The following is a 20332-nucleotide window of genomic DNA, read 5'->3' as shown; positions in this document are numbered from 1 at the left end:
AACCGGCTGAATACCACCTCTGAGTTGGTTGTTGAAATAATCAACAAGAAGGAAAAGAACGTTTGCAGAGTCAGAAATGCTGTCCGTGTGAAACTCTTAACTACAGCATAAGAAATTCTAAACTCAACATTCTAATGTTTGCATCATATACTACTCGTAACCAAACTTTCTGGAGTTGCCCAAACGTAAGGCAAGATGTGATCAATTTATTGAGGTTCAGTACGTCATACAAACATTTCTGTACCAGCACTTCCATGTTTTTATCAGGGATTCTACTGGTCAATCTTGTCCAGGTATAAAAATTAAGCCAATTTGGACAGTGTATTAGTCCTTGGCAAGGGGTTTTTAGCAAGGGGTTCTCTGCCCGGTTGCTGGGTGGGTGTGGTCATGGTGGGCACCATGGTGGGGGGGCATTTTTGCCCTCCCCGAGCTCCGGAGGCTTTTCTCAAGCCTCTGGGAGGGCGAAAATGGCTTCCCCAGGCTCTGGAGGCCCTCTGGAGGCCAGAAATGGGCCCGTTTCCGGCCTTCCCAAACTTCCAGTAGGCCTGTTTTTTGCCTGCCCCGAGCTTCCGCATGTGCCCTGCACTTACCTGCATCCAAAACGGGTCGCGTGGGGCAGTGGTGGGTTGCCCCCTGTTCACACCGGTTCTATAAAACCAGTAGTAAAACTGGCAGGAGACTCCACCCACCGCCCCTGATGTTATCAAAACGCTTCTGCGCATGCGCAGAAGAGTGCGCGCGTGTGTGGCCCTGCTGCGAACCAGTAATAAAGATAAGTAGAACCCACTTCTGGTGTGGGGACTCCTGAAGGGGGCGGGGCAAGGTGGGTGGGGACAGCCAGGAGTGGGATTTGGGGGTTCTCTGAACTGCACAGAATCGTAGCTAGAGGTTCTCCCGAACCCCTACGAACCCTCAGCAGCCGACCCTTGGTCCTTGGTTAGAAAACCAGCAAAACAAGTCCAGGTATAGTACAAGGAAGCACTTTGGTGGCATTGCCAAAAAAACCTACGTAAATGGATTCATGAAGAGACTCAACAGTGAGGCTTCATCTTTTCAAACACAGGAATAAACATTTGACATATTCCCAGCTCTTGAGATATTTCAGCATAGGAACTTGTTTCATGCATCCAATTTAAGGCCGTAGATGAGAAAAAAAGGCGGTTTAATCAACATGACCTTATTCCATGCACTCCCACCTTTCAAATAAATTTATTTCCTGTCTCCCTGGGAGTTGTGGATTAACACAAAATTGTTTTTTTGTACCCAAAGAACTTTTGTCTTCAATAATAAACAAAACAGTACAAAACAAGGATGTTTTTTTTTTCCACAATGAAAGATCTGAATTGTCATCTTATTCATACATGAAAAAGCCAATTAAACCTCAAGGCTTTATCAACAGAGGGATCATATCAAGATTAAAGTTAGTACTGCTTTACAATGCCTTGGTAAGACCACCTTTGGAATATTTCATCCAGGTTTGGTCCCCATATAACTAAAAAAAATGTAGAGACCCTGAAAAGAGTGCAGAGAAGAGCAACAAAGATGATTAGGGGACTGGAGGCTAAAACATATGAAGAACGGTTGCAGGAACTGGATATATCTAATCTAATGAAGAGAAGGACTAGAGAGATGATAGCAGTGCTCCAATATCTGTCCCAAAGAAGAGGGGGTCAACCTATTGTCCAAAGCACTGAGGACAGGAAGCAATGGATCAAGGAGAAAAGCAACCTAAAAAGAAGGAGAAATTTCCTGACAGTGAGAACAATTAACCAGTGGAATAGCTTGCCTTCAGAAGTTGTGCGTGCTCCATCACTGGAGGCTTTTAAGAAGAGATTGGACAATCGTGTTTTTTTTCTGAAATGGTATAGGGTCTCCAACTTGAGCAAGGAGTTGGAGTAGAAGACACCCCTGTCATAGAGCTATTAGAAAGTAGCCAAGAGAGGATCTGTTTGCTGCCAGCTAAATCTGGGATCCTCCTAGCCAGATCTTGAATCACAGAGATCTGGACATATGTGACTTGACTACGCCTCCCCTTCTGACTCTCAGCTGACCACGGTGCCAGCCACCCACCCACCCACACACACACACACACACACATTGCCCTTGTGTATTCAGGGTTATCCTGTCAACTAATTGCATCCTCTCTCTGGTCCAAGAAAGTTCCAGGGAAATGACTCAACTGGGACCCAGCCAAAGGTCCCAAAGACGTGCCCTCAAGTCTGAGACAGTCCCTTACAGAAAAACATTTGGGAAATAAACAGTTCTGCAGTGTGGACGCAGTGTTTAAATGCCAAGCATTGGGCCATGGTCAGATTTTCCAACAAGCCACAGCCGTGTGGCTTTCCGCCTTTAAAAAAAATATACCGTATTTTTTGGAGTATAAGACGTACCTTTTTCCCCGCTAAAAGGAGGTGAAAATTTAGGTGCTTCTTATACACCAAATGTAGCCCCGCCCACCACTGGCCCCCACCCTTTGGCCTCTGCCTCCCAGCAATTTACCTCCTTGAAGCAAGCAGCAAGAAGAAACCGCTCGTTTCAGCTTCAGCACAGCCTAATTAGCACAAGTTGATTGTCGGCCTCCTGACTCTCAGCTGTTTCAGGCTGCAGGGATTGCCATTGCCTATTGCTGCACGGGCCTCTGCTGCTTGCTGCAAGGAGGTAAATTGCTGGGAGCAGATTTTTTTTTTCTTGTGCTAATCAAGCTATGCTGAAAACGAAAATGAAAGTAAAGCAGGCTGTTTGCTGCAAGGAGGCAAAATTGCTGGGAGGCAGAGGCAGATTTCTTTTTCTTGTTTTCCTCACCAAACAAGGTAGGTGCGTCTTATAGTCCGGAGCGTCTTATACTCCGAAAAATATGGTATATGAAAACATGAGAAGAAAAAGGGGAAGTCAACCATACCTTCATTACAAGAGTCCCCATCCCATCCCAGTCGAGGTGCACGTTCTCCTTATAACTGAGGTGAACAGCTGGCAGCACCGTAGGCTGGATGTGGAGAGCATCTGGAAGAAACAAGGGCACGGCGTAAGGGATCGCCTTAGCAAGCATCAGCAACTCAGCATAAATTGCCCCTTTCAGACAATCATCCCTTGTGCCCTTTCTATGAAAAGGCAGCCAGGACTGATCCACTGGCATGACCTCATTTGATCACTGGAAGCTCATCTTTCCAACAAAAAGGAGGGGAAAAGCTGTGATTCCATTGGAAGCCTCCTAAGAAACCAGCAAGATTCTGCATGCTTGTGTAGAGCAGAACAGAGGTTTCCCCAGGAGTATCCCCTTCGCCATTCCTACATTCAGGAGGAAAAAAAGAGGAAACTCAGTTTGCAGCTCCTTCTGTAAGAACAAGCAGAGTTTTTCTTCTTCGCCTGTTTCCATCAACTGTAATTGTTAAGGTCCCTTCCTCAACTCTCTTTAACCAACCAGGCAAAATCAGCCTCTGCAGATCATCCCAGCAGAAATTAATCAAGCCAACTGATGCTGCTCCTCCCTTTTTAAAGAAGCGAAGACGATCCTGCAGAAACTTTCTCTTTCCAAGGGGCATAAAGTGAGATAGGGGAGTATTAAACACTTCAGATTTCAGAGCCAGAGGTGAAATGCTACCGGTTTGCTCCGGTTCGGGCAAAACAGTAGTGATATAAACTACCGGTTCGGTAGGCGAATAGGTAGTAAAAATGCTTTTAAAAAGTTAAAAAAAAAAAGGTTCCGACAATCGCGCGGTACAGCTATGATCGTCGGAACTTTTTTTTTACTTTTTTAAAAGCATTTTTAAACTACCTATTCGCCCGAACCAGTAGTAAAAAAATGCTTTAAAAAAGTTTTTTTTTAAAAAAGGTTCCGATGATCGCGCGGCACAGCTGTGATCGTCGGAATCTTTTTTTTTTTAACTTTTTTAAAAGCATTTTTAAACTACCTATTCGCCAGAACTGGTAGTAGAACATGCTTTAAAAAAGTTTTTTTTCTAAAAGATTCCGATGATCGCACGGCAGAGCTGTGATCGTCAGAATCTTTACTTTTTAAAAGCATTTTTAAACTACCTATTCACCCGAACCGGTAGTAAAAAAATGCTTTAAAAAAGTAAAAAAAAAAAAAAGTTGGCCATGCCCACCCAGCCACATGACCCCCCCCCCACCATGCCACGCCCATCAAGCCACGCCCACAGAACTGGTGCCAACAAATTTTACATTTCACTACTGCTTCAGAGCCAGAGATGGGCTGCGGCCGGTTCAGATCGGTTTGCGGGAACCGGTAGTTCCGACCACCGGCTGGGTCCGCCCCCGCCCCCCCCCGCCCCGGTGGTATCCCGTCCTATATATCTCACTCTCTGGCTTGCTCATCCCGCCCACACAACACAGCTGATTTCCGCACCTCGCCCACTCTACTCATCGCAGCTGCCCAAGAAGGTGCCCTGGAAGCCGCACACATGAAATTGTCATGTGTTTGAAGGTGCGCGTAAGTGTGGAAGGCGCACACGCGAAGCTAGCATGCGCACACACACTCACATTTTCGGTTCTGCACTAGGCAAACCAGTTGCTAAATTATGTGCAGCCCACCTCTGTTCAGAGCCCTTCCCTGGAAAGAGCTTTTCAATGCCTTAAAACTGAGAACTTTATCATCTGAGGGAAATTTAATCCATTAATTCCCCAGCAATCAACTGTCTTCCTGCATTTCTCATTTTTTAATTTTAATTTTACTAGCATATACCCAGGAACCTCAGGGGCGGTTTATACAGACAGGCAGTTTGGTCCAGTGGTTAAAGCAGTGGTCCGGTTTCCGAGTTAGAAACTGGGCGACCCTGAGTTCTAGTTCCACCTTAGGAATGAAAGCTGGCTGGATGACTTTCGGCCAATCACCAGGAAACTGTGAGCTCTAGCCCCACCTTCAAACAAAAGCCCATGGGTAACTTTGTGCCAGTCATTCTCAGCTCAAGCCACCTCACAGGGTTATTGCACTGGGGAAAATAGGAGGATGGAGCTGTCAGGTTTCGAGGTCATCTCAAATAAATTGCATTTCAAACAAAGTCTTTGATGAAAAACTCCCATTTATTAAGCACGACATTCTAACTCTGACTCCATCGTAGTCAACACTGACTACCTGACCCAAAACCCTCCCTTTCCTTTCCCCACTCCTCTGCACTCATTGGCCATCTTCCAAGTCACCCTACCCCTAATATACTGCTCCAGCTCAAAGGAATTTCCCCTCTCCCATCCCATCTCCTAGGGGATATTATCTCCAGAGAAAATAAGTAGGTGAAAAGTCAAACGTCCCTTTCCAGACGCCTCCGCTTCTCCTTCTTATGTCAGCACTAGAGTAAATGCAGCTTGAAGTGCTGACAAGAGCTTTATGTATGTTTGCTGCCTTGAGTTGCTTATAAAATAATAAAGGCAGCATAAACACCTAACAAATAAAATATCAAGATCCCACATATGCAGCCCTCCCAGTCTTGACTGTCCAGTTATATGCTAACCAGGAGAAAGGTGTAGATAGAATAGAATAGAATAATGAGAGTTGGAAGGGACCTTGGAGGTCTTCTAGTCCAACCCCCTGCCCAGGCAGGAAACCCTACAACACTTCAGACAAATGGTTAGCCAACATCTTCTTAAAAACCTCCAATGTTGGAGCATTCACAACTTCAGGGGGGAAGTTGTCCCACCTGTTAATTGTTCTCATTGTCAGGAAATTCCTCCTTAGTTCTAAGTTGCTTCTCTCCTGGATTAGTTTCCACCCATTGCTTCTTGTCCTGCCTTCAGGTGCTTTGAAGAACAGCTTGACTGCCTCTTCTTTGTGGCAGCCCCTGAGATATTGGAACACTGCTATCATGTCTCCCCTAGTCCTTCTCTTCATCAAACTAGACATATTTAACTAGACGGATATTTTTAAAGACATGATAGCAGTCTTCCAGTATCTCAGGGGCTGCCACAAAGAAGAGGAGGTCAACCTATTCACCAAAGCACCTGAGGGCAGGACAAGAAACAATGGATGGAAACTAATCAAGGAGAGAAGCAACCTAGAATTAGGGAGAAATTTCCTGACAGTAAGAACAATGAACCACTGGAACAGAAGTTGCCTTCAGAAGTTGTGGGGGCTTCATCACTGGAGGCTTTTAAGAAGAGACTAGACAGCCAGTTTTTCTGACATGGTATAGGCCAGTGATGGCTAACTTTTTTCTCGTTGTGTGCCAAAAGCGCGCATGTACCCCCTGCTCCCCCTGCCCCCCCATGCATGCACACACAACCCCCCGCATGATCACTGCCCACTGCGCATGCGTGCATAACCCCCTAGCCCCGTATTTGGCCTAGCAGGCCTCCCTGCAGCCTCCTGGGCCCAAAAATGGGCTGTTGGGGTGGGGGGTGGGCTGCACCCCTCCGCTGTCCATTTTTGGCCTACTAGGCCTCCCTGCAGCCTCCTGGGCCCAACGACGGGCCTGGGGGGGGTCACATGCTCCCATGCTCCGCCCCCACCCCCCGCGCATTTCAAAAATCAGTTGGCCATTGGGAGGCGCATGCGAATGCACAGTGGAGCTGAGCTAGGCAGCGGCTCACATGCCCACAGAGAGGGCTCTGCATGCCAGCTGTGGCACACGTGCCATAGGTTCGCCATCACGGGTATAGGGCCGTGATGGCAAACCTATGGCACATGTGCCAAAGGTGACACACATAGCCATATCAGTGGGCACGCAAGCTCAGCTCAGAAGTAGGGAAACAGGCTGTTTCCTGCCTCCAGAGGGCCTTGGGGATGGTGGGGAAGGCCCGTTTTTTGCTATCCCCAGGCTCTAGAGCCTTTCTAGGAGTCTGGGGAGGGCAAAAACGGCCTTTCCGACCCCCACAGAGGCCCTCTGAAGGTCGAAAACGGCTCATTTGCCAATTTCCGGTGGGACCAGAAGGCCCGTTTTTTGCTGTCGCCAGCCTCCAGAGCCTTTCTAGGAGTCTGGGGAGGGCGAAAACGGCCTTCCCAACCCCCCGGGTGCCGGAAACAGCCCATTTGCCAACTTCCAGTGAGCGCATACACACTCGCGCGACACCCCTCACCCCCCCCCCATCCTGGCACATGATGGCAAAAGGGTTAGCCATCACTGGTATAGGGTCTTCTGTTTGAGCACGGAGTTGGACTAGAAGGCCTCCAAGATCCCTTCCAATTCTGTTATTCTATTAAAATAAACACCCAAGTGTCTCTACAATTAAGGGCTCTGCTCGGCCCTCACATAGCAAGTAACTTTGCTCTAATTCAAAGAAAAGTTTCCCCCAGCAAAGCACAGGATAGATAGTTTGCACATGATCCCGAGCAGCAACCCGTGACGGTTAAATCAGTTTGAAATTGAAGCAATCTACGGAAAGACACCTCAAGGTCTTAAAGAGAGCCATGTTACGTCAAAACACACACGCCGTTCTTTTGTAATCCTCCCTTCCCTTCTGGTAAGGAAATGTAGGTGGACCTGTTGACTAAATCCCTTACTCACAGCTCCCTTCCAGTTAAATAACAAAGGAACCAGTGGGGGTGCGCTTGTGTGTATTTTTGTTATCTGGATTTCCCCAGAAGCAGCAGCTGGAAAGTAAGGAAAACATTTAGGCTGCCTTTCCAGGACAGAATATAACCTAATTTAAATTGCACCTGAAAGTAAAGTAGAGTAGAGTAGAGTAGAGTAGAGTAGAGTAGAGTAGAGTAGAGTAGAGTAGAGAATAGCGTAGCGTAGCGTAGCATAGCGTAGCATAGCGTAGAGTGTAGCGTAGCATAAGGTAGAGTAGAGAGTAGCATAGCATAGCATAGCGTAGAGAAGAGAGTAGTGTAGCATAGCATAGAGAGTAGCATAGCATAGCGTAGAGTAGAGAGTAGCATAGAGTAGCATAGCGTAGAGAGTAGCGTAGCGTAGGGTAGAGTAGAGAGTAGTGTAGCGTAGCATAGCATAGCATAGAGTAGAGAGTAGCGTAGCGTAGCGTAGCATAGAGAGTAGCATAGCATAGTGTAGAGTAGAGAGTAGCGTAGCATAGAGTAGAGTAGCATAGTATAGCGTAGAGTAGAGTAGTGTAGCATAGTGTAGAGTAGAGTGTAGCGTAGAAAGTAGCATAGCATAGCGTAGAGAGTAGCATAGCATAGCATAGCATAGCGTAGAGAGTAGCGTAGAGTAACGTAGAGAGTCGAATCGAATCCAATCGAATCGAATCGAATAAACAGAATTGGAAGGGACTTTGTAGGACATACAGTCCAGTAGGAAACCCTATACCATTTCAGACAGTCTCTTCAGCACCCACAACTTCTGAAGGCAACTTCTGTTCCATGGGTTGATTGTTTCTCACTGTCAAAAAAATTTCTCCTTATTTCTAGGTTGAATCTCTCCTTGAACCGTTTCCATCCATTGTTCCTTGTCTGGCCACATAATCCATAGTTCTTCACGGCAATTAGTGGTGATTGGAATGTGATTTTCAAATGCTCAAGGCAAATGACCTCTTTTCTTAAAAGCTATTTTTTAGGTAAAAGGTAAAGATTCCCCTCGCACATACGTGCTAGTCATTCCCGACTCTAGGGGGCGGTGCTCATCTCTGTTTCAAAGCCAAAGAGCCAGCGCTGTCCGAAGACATCTCCGTGATCATGTGGCTGGCATGACTCAAGGCCAAAGGCGCACGGAGCGCAGTTACCTTCCCACCAAAGGTAGTCCCTATTTTTCTACTTGCATTTTTTACATGCTTTCGAACTGCTAGATTGGTAGAAGCTGGGACAAGTAACAGGAGCTCACCCCGTTACGCAGCACTAGGGATTCGAACCGCTGAACTGCCGACCTTTCGATCGACAAGCTCAGCATCTTAGCCACTGAGCCACTGCATCCCTGTGACTATTTTTTATGGAGGTCCAATTTCCCCCGTTTTTGCTGTCGCCCTGCCTCTCTTGAAACCTAAACCTTTTTCCCTAAGTGGAAAGACACTTCCATTTCACCTTCTAATGTAGGTTTCTAGTTGTGCCAGAGATCCTGGTAGACATAGATAAGGGAACAGACTAGCTAGCCCATCCCTGAAAGCAAAATTTAAAGTCTCCAAAGATGCCAAAAACCTCCTGAAGTTTCTTCTCCCATTGAACATTGAAGAACAGGGCTTCAAAATAAGCTCTCAGACCAGGAATATCCAACCTGGGCCACTAAGACTTGTGGACTTCAACTCCCAGAATTCCTCAGCCATTATTTCCCATCACCTCTGCTCTAAACATGAACCTCGCTATCTTGAAAGCAACGAATAAATAAATAATACATTCCCATTGCAGGTAGTCCAGGGGCGGGGCTGCTGGGAGCTCGCAGGGGTTCGGGAGAACCTCTAGCTAAGATTCTGTGCAGTTCGGAGAACCCCCAAATCCCACTCCTGGCTGGCCCCGCCCATCCCACCCTGCCCCACCCAGGAGTCCCCACATGGCCCGTTTTGGATGCAGGTAAGTGCAGGGCGCATGCGGAGACTCAGGGAAGGTGAAAACCAGGACTACCGGAAGTCCAGGAAGGCTGGACATGGGCCGTTTCTGGCCTCCAGAGCCTGGGGAGGCTGTTTTCGCCCTCCCAGAGGCTCGACGAAAGCCTCCAGAGCCCAGGGAGGGCAAAAATGTCCGTCCCCCTCCGCCATGGTGCAAGAGGCTGACTAGGCCACGCCCATCCAGCAACCAGGCAGAGAACCCCTTGCTAAAATGTTTGAAGCCCACCCCTGAGGTAGTCCTCAAAGTATGACCACAATTGAGATGAGAATTTATGTTGTTAAGCAAGGGGGCTACTAAATGAGTAGTGCTCAATTTTGTGATCTTATTTGCCACACTTGTTAAGAGAACCATCGAGGTTCTTAAATGAATTACACGATCCTTAAGCAAATCTGGCTTTCCCCATTGACACTCCTTGTTGGAAGGTCCCAATTGGTGATCACGTATCCCCAGGATATTGATACTGGGAGTTGTAGTCCACAAGTCATAAAAGGGCCATCGTTCCCCAGCCCTGCTGTAAGCAAACTTGAGCTGGAGGTTCTTCCTCCTGGAAATGCAGAAGATGACATTAACAAAAAGATGACGTACTTTGTGTGAAGGGAATCTGAACGTCCTGCCCGTTCACAGACACACCACCGCCATGTTTCAATTTAATAGTGAGGTTCTCATCCTGGAGTTGCACGGAGACTGAGCGGGTGCACACAGCATCACGATCATCGGCACACTAGGGAGACATCAAAAAGGAAATTTCAGCTTAGTTATGACTTCATTAGATCAGTGGCAAAAGTAGAGTAGAGTAGAGTAGAGTAGAGTAGAGTAGAGTAGAGTAGAGTAGAGTTGAGTAGAGTAGGAATGGAATGGAATGGAATGGAATGGGAGTAGAGTAGAGGTAGAGGTAAGGTAGAGTAGAGTAGATAGAGTAGAGTAGAGTAGGAATGGAATGGAATGGAATGGAATGGAATGGAATGGAATGGAATGGAATGGGAGTAGAGTAGAGTAGAGTGAGTAGAGTAGAGTAGGAATGGAATGGAATGGAATGGAATGGGAGTAGAGTAGAGTAGAGTAGAGTAGAGTAGAGTAGAGTAGAGTAGAGTAGAGTAGAGTTGGAATGGAATGGAATGGGAGTAGAGTAGAGTAGAGTAGAGTAGAGTAGAGTAGAGTAGAGTAGAGTAGAGTAGAGTAGAGTAGAGTAGAGTAGAGTAGGAATGGAATGGAATGGAATGGAATGGAATGGGAGTAGAGTAGAGGTAGAGGTAGAGGTAGAGGTAGAGGTAGAGGTAGAGGTAGAGGTAGAGGTAGAGGTAGAGTAGAGCACAGTAGTTTTTTATTGGCCAAGTGTGATTGGACACACAAGGGAATTGTCTCCGGTGCCTAAGCTCTCAGTGTACATACAAACAACAAAGTGATAGGTCATAAACTGTAATTATAATCATAAGATAGTGGGAAAGATAAGAAGATGAACAAAGATGAGAAATGAGAAGTTGAGAAATATGGGGAGGATAATAGCAATACAGTCCTACTACACGGGTAAATACCTTTAGGCTTAAGACAGGGCTGTGGGACTTAGGTGTTCCCGTGAACACCCTTGACTTGGCCATTTGTCATGTAATATTCATATTGATTATGTATAAAGAGCCACTTTGCACTAGAGGCAGTGGGCAGATTTCAGTCATTGATGGAAATGGCCATAACACCCATTCGCTTTCCTGACAGAATAGTGGTTCTGTGATTTTATCAATCTCACGAACCAATTATAACTCCTGGGATGTGGGAAGGGAAATCCAAATAGATCCATGCATCCCACCAAAATAAAACAATGGCCCTCACAGGCTATCCTACTGTTATGACCTAGGCCCAAGTAGTTATTACCAGACACAATCAGTCCTAAACAAACATATTTTATTAGAACAGCTGAGAATTACTTCATTCTCAGCTTAGTCCAAATTAAATCCAAAACAAATTCTTCATTAACAGTCCTTCGGCCTCATCACCAACCTTTGTTTTTCGAACTGCAAGGTTGGCAGAAGCTGGGACAAGTAACGGGAGCTCACCCCGTTACGCGGCACTAGGTATTCGAACCGCTGAACTGCCGACCTTTCGATCGACAAGCTCAGCATCTTAGCCACTGAGCCACCGCGTCCCTTCAATGTCAACCTGAATTTTAATTAATCCTCTTATTTTGAATTTTAAGTTTTGCAGGGAGCCTTGACAACATGGGCACGATGAGGGGGACAAATGTGGAAAGATGAAGCATAAATTAAATGAACGCTTCAGTGTAACACACTTTTAAATGACATCGTTCATTTGCAGATGTGAATACACCAGCCTTCCCAACAGGATGTTTTCCAGATGTTTATATCTATTGTCGTACTGGATGATTAGTTCTCTTAGTTGCTGTCTGAACTGTCAGACATCCAAGAGCTACCAGATTGGTAACGACACAATGCGCCTTGTGGCAAAGCTCGTTTTCCAAAAGTTGTGACGCTTATTAACAACCTACTGTACTTATCCTGCTCATAACTTTGTTTCACGGTAGAGCAAAAGAGCTCAGCTGCTGCTAAGTGAAATTAATCTTAATTAATTGGTGGAACAGCTTGTCTCCAGAAGTCGTGGGTGCTCTAACACTGGAGGTTTTTAAGAAGAGATTGAACAACCGTTTGTCTGAAGTGGTATAGGGTTTCCTGCAGTGGTGAGTTGCTCCCGGTTCGGACCGGTTCGCAAGAACCGGTAGTAAAACCGGCAGGAGGCTCCGCCCACTGACCCGGGCGTCATCATAGGTGATCTGCGCATGCACAGAAGCATGGGCGTGCTCCCGATGTGAACCGGTAGTAATGGTAAGTAGAACCCACCCCTGGTTTCCTGCATGAGTATTTATTTATTTATTTATTTATTTATTTATTTATTTATTTATTTATTTATTTATTTATTTATTTTATTCAATTTGTATACCGCCCTTCTCCTAGTGGACTCAGGGCGGTGCACAGCCAGAACTAAAACACATATCAATACAAAATTTAAAATTATTAAAAGAATTAAATAACTGTGGCCCCCAAATTTAAAACATTGAAAACTAAAACCCATTTGACAATTTAAAAAGCTAAAAAAGTCTAAAAAGGGTGGGGGGAGGTTTCATGCCAGCCCTGCTTGATGGAAAAGAAAAGTTTTTAGGGCACGGCGAAAGGCCCAGAGATCCGATATCCTTCGTATCTCCGGGGGCAAATCGTTCCAGAGGGCAGGAGCTGCCACAGAGAAGGCCCTCCCCCTGGGGGTCGCCAGGCTGACGGCACCCTGAGGAGTCCCTCTCTGTGGGAGCGTACTGGTCGGTGGGAGGCTTTCGGCAGCAGAAGGCGGTCCTTCCGTAGGGGGTTGGACTAGATGGCCTCCAAGGTCCTTTCCAACTCAGTTATTTTATTAATCTCAATGCTATCGTGCTTGCTCAGCAACCTTCAGTGCATAATGTATTTCCTTAAGCAGTTCATAGGCAGTGAGTAACCACTTCTGCTTTCCTATTTGAAATCTATTGAAATCTATTGTTGTGAGCCCTAAAAAACGTTGTGCTTTCTGGGACTTCCGTTGCTGCTTTCTCACGCTCCCTGATTCTACAAACAGTATTTTCTGTTCCCAGAGGTTCTGAATCCGTTTCTGAAAGAGGATGGCGTTTCCCTTTCAGCGGGCCTCTTCCCAAAGAAGCAACAGAAGAATTGTGGGTTGCGGGTTCTCCTTCCTTCCTGATTCTGTACATCAGCACGCATGCAAAACAGTTTTATCCTGACGCCTCTCCTACCGCGAGACAGATTTTGACACATCGTCAGGTCTGCCGACTTCGGCTTGGTGACTTGCTGGCATCCTGCCATCAAAGGGGAGGAGGGGGGGAAACATGAGGGATGAACAAATGGGCAATCGACCTGCATGCGTACGTGATGGGAGAATTGGGGAGAGGGGAATGACAGCTTGACGAAGAACAAGAGAGCTCGGAACCTGTTTGTGCCAAGCCCATGCACCCTGAGAAAGAATTACACATCTCAATGTTCTCAAAACATCTAGATGGACTCTTATTGGCTGAAGACGGAGTGGTCATGGAGGGAGGGCTGGGATGTGGGGAAACTTTCTGTATCTTTTGAGCGTGGGAAATTTAGTTCTCGCCTGACTCTACTGCAACCAACATCTTTTAGTAAAAGAACCTATCGCTTCAACCAAATGGAGTCGAGGGTCTTTCTTTCCTAAGAGATCAGACTGGGGCAGTTCTGACACACATATTCCATGTTTACTGCCCAATGAAAGCCACATTTTGCGTGGGACTAGGACACAAATGAAATGCTGCTCTGATTTAAATAAAGCATACACGCAGCTTCCTGAAATGCTCTTAAAATGAGGATCTTCAAATATTTAATAGTTTTTTTTGATATAATATGATTATTAAATAATAATATTTAATAATTTAATGTGTCTTCTTGCCTTAAATCTTACAATAAGCTGTAACTTTGGGAAGGGTTAGGGGTGGGGATTGGGGGGAGTGTATGAAGATATGAGATTTATTCTTTGGGGTCCTTGGTAATGTCTGAACTTGGTTGTTTTCTCGAAGACGTTTCATTACCAAACTAGGTTACATCTTCAATGCCAGCCCTGAGTTACAAATATTCTCTTCTGTCAGAGACCTATTCTCTGGTACCCACATTTTTTTCCACCACTTTTTTCTCTTTCAACAAAGATTTTCTTACTTGGACGGTCTCAATGAAGACAGAAAAGGAGTTCCCCTCACAATCTCCAGCAAACAAGTAATGGCAGATTCCGCTGAAGGTGAAATGTTTGTTGTCAAAGCTTTTGAAATGGGATTGGCCGGAGACGGAGCACTCTCCTGGTAAAAGAAAAATGCAAAGGCTTACTTGCAAATGAACTGCAGATCACAATTTTCCATTAGACTAAATTCTCTGCTTTGAGTGAAATAATACTACTAATAATATTTTTTTTAAAAAAAAAACGTGTTCTGGATTTCAAATGAACGAGTTGTTGATTGGTTTGCAGTTAAAGTCTAAAACTTTTTTGAATTTCAATGACATCAGAAAACTCGCTAGCCCGGCTATTTTTTTTTTTCCTTTTTCCGCCTCAAAATTGGTTCATGAAACGCATCTTTAGCAGTGGTGGAATTCAAATTCTTTTACTACCGGTTCTGTGGGAATGCCTTGGTGGGTGTGGCTTGGTGGACGTGGCAGGGGAAGGATACTGCAAAATCTCCATTCCCACCCCACTCCAGGGGAAGGATAGTGCAAAATCTCCATTCTCTCCCCACTCCAGGGGAAGGATACTGCAAAATACCCATTCCCTCCCCACTCCAGGGGAAGGATATTACAAACTCTCCATTCCCTCCCCACTCCAGGGGAAGGATACTGCAAAATCTCCATTCCCACCCCATTCTGGGGCCAGCCAGAGGTGGCATTTGCTGATTCTCCGAACTTCTCAACATTTCCACTACCGGTTCTCCAGAACCTGTCAAAACCTGCTGAATCAGGCAACTCAGGCAACACAGCTGGGATCGTCAGAGCCTTTTAAAACTATTTTTTTTACAACCTCTTCCACCAAAGTGGTTATTTAAAAAAATGCTTTTAAAAGGCTCTGACGATCCCAGCTGAGACGCGCGATCCTCAGAGGCTTTTTTTTTTTTTTACTTTTAAAAGCATTTTTTCGGCCGAAAAAAAATGCTTTTAAAAGTAAAAAAAAAAAAAGCCTCTGTTGATTGTGCGGCTCAGCTGGGCATGTGGGTGGGGGAGGCCAGGGATTTTTGCTCAGAATCACCTGCCGCCATCGCTACCAGATCGGGTGATCCGGTCTGAACCAGGAGCATTTTACTTTCACTTTCACTTTCACTTTCACTTTTATTTGATTTCTACACCGCCCTACTCCCAAAGGACTCAGGGCGGTGCACAGCCAACAATAAAATACATACATACAAAATTTAAAAAGCAGAATTAAAACCAAATTAAATAGTTTTGGCCAAGACAATTAAAACCCCAATCAATTTAAAACCAATTATAAAATTTGAATATCTAAAATACTAAAAATTTAAAATTAAAAATTCTTTTATAAAAGAGGGAGAAAATTAGACTAGGCCCGCCTGGTGAAATAGAAAGGTCTTTAGAGCGCGGTGGAAGGCGCGCAAATCCGGGATCCTCCGTATCTCCGGGGGGAGCCCGTTCCAGATAGTAGGTGCCACCACAGAGAAGGCTCTCCCCCTGGGGGCCGCCAGTCGGCATAGTTTGGCCAACGGCACCCGGAGGAGCCCCTCTCTATGGGAGCATACCGGCCGGTGGGAGGCTATTGGTGGTAGTAGGTGGTCCCGCAAGTACCCAGGTCCTGAGCCATGGAGCGCTTTAAAGGTGGTAACCAAAACTTTGAAGCGCACCCGGAAGACCACCGGGAGCCAGTGCAGCTCGCGCAGGAGGGGTGTCACATGGGAGCGCCATGTCGCTCCCATTACCACCCGCGCGGCCGCACTCTGCGCCAGTTGGAGCCTCCGGGTGCTCCTCAAGGGGAGCCCCATGTAGAGAGCGTTACAATAGTCCAGGCGGGACTATTTCACTCCGGTCTAGGGTCTCCTGCTTTAGAAGAGGGTTGGACTAAAAGACGTCTATATTTTCCCTTATTAAAGTCCACCTCCCTCCAGGCATATTCGGGTAGATAAATAAACTGAAAGAATTTTCAGAGAACTCTAGTAAAGCCTTATTAAGGGGTCACAAATGACTTTTCGCGATCACAGTTTCTTTCACCTTTACTTCAATTCACGAGAGCTTTTGGCTGCCTTCCAAGTAGGTTTGAATTCTTTGGGGTTGGTTTTTAATTAGTGTTCTTTCTTTGTTCAATCTGACCCTTCCCTCTTCAAGGTTTCTTAGCTGCTATTGACAAATGTGTTCGAGCAAGGGGGTTAAGCAAACCCCCGCCAACTAATGTTGTTTTTACTCTACATTGGAACTGTTCGTTCCAGTCATTATTTGGATTGCTTTCATTGTTGTAAATTTGTGGGCTGCCCAGAATCAGGAGATAGGGAGTCGTATAAATTGAACAAATAAATAAATAAATATCTACCTTTGCTTCATTTTTTTTTTAGCTTAAAAGATCCTCAAATTCTCACCGCTGTCTGTTTCTAAACAATGGCACCCTCAGTGCTTGACAGCATAAAGTGATTATACACCAAAGCAGTGGTGGTATTCAGCCGGTTCGCACAAGTTCAAGCGAACTGGTAGCGGCGACTGCAGGTGGGCTCCTGGCACCGTCCATCTGCCCTGGAGTAATATGGTCCTATTTAGCCACATTTTTGAGCCTGTATGTATGCCCAGAAGGCGTGCACATGATGAACCAGGGGTAATAAAACGTGCAACCCACCTCTGCACCAAAGTCTCTAATTCCCAAATCAAATCGTCTACATTCTTTGTTTTTCAATTCCCACATAGGAAAGTTCCTCTGGATCAATGTTTCCCAACCTTGGGAATTTCCAAAAATGTGGACTTCAACTCTCAGAATTCCACAGCCAGCCTAACCATTGATGAGAATTCTGGGAGTTGAAGTCCACATCGGTGGTGAAATCCAAATTTTTTCCCTACCGGTTCTGTGGGCGTAGCTTAGTGGGCGTGGCAGGGGAAGGATATTGCAAAATCTCCATTCCCTCCCCTCCTGGGGGAAGGATATTGCAAAATCTCCATTCCCACCCCACTCTGGGGCCAGCCAGAGGTGGTATTTGCCGGTTCTCTGTACTACTCAAAATTTCCGCTACCGGTTCTCCAGAACCTGTTAGAACCTGCTGGATTTCACCCCTGGTCCACACACTTGGAAATTGGGAAACACTGGTCCAGATATTCTGACAACATGTAGTATCAATGTTAAAAGAGTTCTTCTATGCGTTGTTTGATATGAATAGGTCACCAACTTACAGAAACCAACATTTTCCATTTGTTACTTCAAAGATATGAGCAAAAGTTATTTAGCAGTAGGTTAAAACCATGAAGTGGCCATTTGATGAATGTTTAATACTTCATTATTTCCCCAAATCCAATAAATAATAATAATAATAATAATAATAATAATAATAATAATAATAATAATAATACAATAGCCATAGTTTTGTTAAGATTTATGGCAAACCATAAAGGTAATCTTCTGAGAAAGAGAACGTCTTCTAATGATATCTCATTAGACTATGATTAGCCTGAAAGGGCCTCAGAACCTGACTTCGCTGATTGGTTGGGGGTCCCGATGGGGGTGTTTCACGCTGGAGATAGTGGATTCAGAAGGAAATCCCACCTCCACCCCATTTGTCTACTGGTTCCTAGTTTCCTCAATTTTTGTTCATTTTTAATGCTTTAATACCCTTGTTTTTAGGATATTGTAACAGTGAGATTGATGACAAATACATTCAAATAAACAAGGAAGGAAGGAAGGAAGGAAGGAAGGAAGGAAGGAAGGAAGGAAGGAAGGAAGGAAGGAAGGAAAGAAGGAAGGAAGGAAAAACCAGTTAGAAGAGATCTAATCCAACCCCCCTATACTATTCCAGACAAGTGGCTATCCAGTCTCTTCTTAAAAACTTCCAGTAAAATAAATAAATTTAAAAGAAAGAAAGAAAGAAAGAAAGAGTGAGAGAGCTTTTGGTGTGTGTGTGCAGACTGGGGATTCAGCCGGTTCGGGAGAACCAGTAGTTGTGACCTGCGGGTGGACCTGCCTCCTCTCACCCGCCCTGGCGCAATCCCATCCTATATCGCTGTGTTTTTGACATCTTACACATGTGTGGATGGCGCACGTGAACGAATTGCCGTGTTGTTTGACATCACACACATGCGCGGATGGTGTGCGCGCACATTTCCGGTGCTGGGCGAACCGGTTGCTATAGTATGTGAAGCCCACCTCTCTCTCTCTGTATGTGTGTTTCTGTGTCTGTGTCTTTGCTTGTTTTCACTGTGCCACAATTCCTCTGGGGATTCCGTATCTGCTTCCAGATAGGAAAGGGATATTCCCCATCCCTGTCTGTGGGCTGAATGGAAATTAGAAGAGACCTCTTTGAGAAAGAAAGAAAGAAAGAAAGAAAGAAAGAAAGAAAGAAAGAAAGAAAGAAAGAAAGAAAGAAAGAAAGAAAGAAAGAGTAACAGTTAGAAGACACCTTGGAGGTCTTCTAATCCAACCCCCTATACCAGTGATGGCTAACCTTTTTGCCATCACGTACCAGGACCAGGGGGGGCGGGTTAGCCCACACTCATAATTCTATGCGCCCTACCCCACGCATGCACATGACCCCCCCCTTCCCCCGCTCCTGGCACAGAGGCCTGTTTTTTGCTCTTCCCACCCTCCAGAGCCTTTCTAGGAGTCTGGGGAGGGCAAAAATGGCATTCCCCACCCCCCCTGGAGGCCAGAAATGGGATGTTTGCCAACCTCCGGTGAGACCAGAAGGCCTGTTTTTTGCTCTCTCCAGCCTCCAGGAGCTGAGCTTACGTGCCCACCAATATGGCTACGCGTGGCACCTGTGGCATGCGTGCCATAGATTCGCCATCACGGCCCTATACTATTCCAGACAAGTGGCTGTCCAGTCTCTTCTTAAAAAGAAAGAAGAGAGAGAGAGAGAGAGTAAGAGAGAGAGAGAGAGAGAAGGGGAGGAGGGAGGGACAGAGGAAGGAAAGATGGAAGGAAGGAAGGAAGGAAGAAGGGAGAGAGAGAGAGAGAGAGAGAGAGAGAAAGAAAGAAAGAAAGAAAGAAAGAAAGAAAGAAAGAAAGAAAGAAAGAAAGAAAGAGAAAGAAAATAAGGAAGGAAGGAAGGAAGGAAGGAAGGAAGGAAGAAAGAAAGAAAGAAAGAAAGAAAGAAAGAAAGAAAGAAAGACACTACTGCAGTTCACTTGAGTTTCTGATGATTTAGATCCAACAAGTTTGCTTCATGAATAAAATCACCAAAAAGCGGTCCCCAAAACACCCTGGTGATGCTAAACTGTATCTCTTGAAGAGTTTTAACAGAACAACAGGGTTGGAAGGGACCCTTGGAGGTCTTCTAGTCCAACCCACCGCTCAAGGAGGAGACCCTCTTCCTTTTCAGACAAACAGCTGTCCTGTCCCTTCTTTAAAATCTTCAGTGCTGGAAAACCTACGAAAACTTCCGAAAGCAAGCCATCTCACTGGTTGATGAAGATTAGGTTCATTTTACGGCTCTAATCGTCTGTGGTTCCTTGAAAAAGGAGTGCCTGGAAATCAGACCCAATGTTCCTAAAGTAATGTGTATTTCGGACGAAAGGCTCGAACCCAGAAGGAACGGATGGCGAGACAATACTCTTAGGAGCCTTTCAGACTTTCACTGAATGTTCAGTTTTTGCTTCAAAGGCAGCCATTAATTTCGCCGCAAACAATTCTGCCAGATGATATGGGGTGGGGTGGGGTGGAGGATAGGGAAGGAGTGCCCGGTTTGTTTGTTTGTTTTTTTCATTTAGTTGGCTGCAATGTTTTCTTCCAGTTTCTGTTCATTTGATTCGCTGAGAACATCTCTTAACTCTTTGAGGTGAAGCCTTTGTAAATTCCGTAAACAAACTGGGAGAATTCTCACCCTTCTGCCAAACAAAATCCTTTCTGCTTTTGGTGTCTGTGCAGACTGGGGATTCAGCCGGTTCGGGAGAACCAGTAGTTGTGACCTGCGGGTGTACCTGCCTCCTCTCACCCGCCCTGGCGCAATCCCATCCTATATCGCTGTGTTTTTGACATCTTACGCATGTGTGGATGGCACACGTGAGCGAATTGCCGTGTTGTTTGACATCACACACATGTGCGGACGGCGTGCGTGCACATTTCCGGTGCTGGGCGAACCGGTTGCTACAGTATGTGAAGCCCACCTCTCTCTCTCTGTGTTTCTGTGTCTGTGTCTTTGCTTGTTTTCACTGTGAC

General features: G+C 45.7%; 1 protein-coding gene across 1 annotated transcript in view; it reads right to left on the bottom strand.

Moving 5' to 3' along the window:
- The window catches only part of VWF (von Willebrand factor), a 195543-nt gene that overhangs the window by 137430 nt on the left and 37781 nt on the right, over positions 1-20332 (bottom strand). Inside the window, exons 11-13 of the mRNA XM_060684131.2 lie at positions 14155-14291; positions 10025-10160; positions 2900-3000 (exon numbers count right to left, since the gene is read on the bottom strand). Of these exons, the coding sequence (XP_060540114.2) occupies positions 2900-3000; positions 10025-10160; positions 14155-14291 (374 nt within the window). The remainder of the gene's footprint in view (positions 1-2899; positions 3001-10024; positions 10161-14154; positions 14292-20332) is intronic.

The sequence above is a fragment of the Pantherophis guttatus genome, chromosome 7, assembly GCF_059756535.1.
Source record: "Pantherophis guttatus breed Tessera chromosome 7, ASM5975653v1, whole genome shotgun sequence".
NCBI lineage: Eukaryota > Metazoa > Chordata > Lepidosauria > Squamata > Colubridae > Pantherophis > Pantherophis guttatus.
Note: the sequence above shows the minus strand (reverse complement) of the source record. Positions and strands in the feature narration are given on the sequence as shown.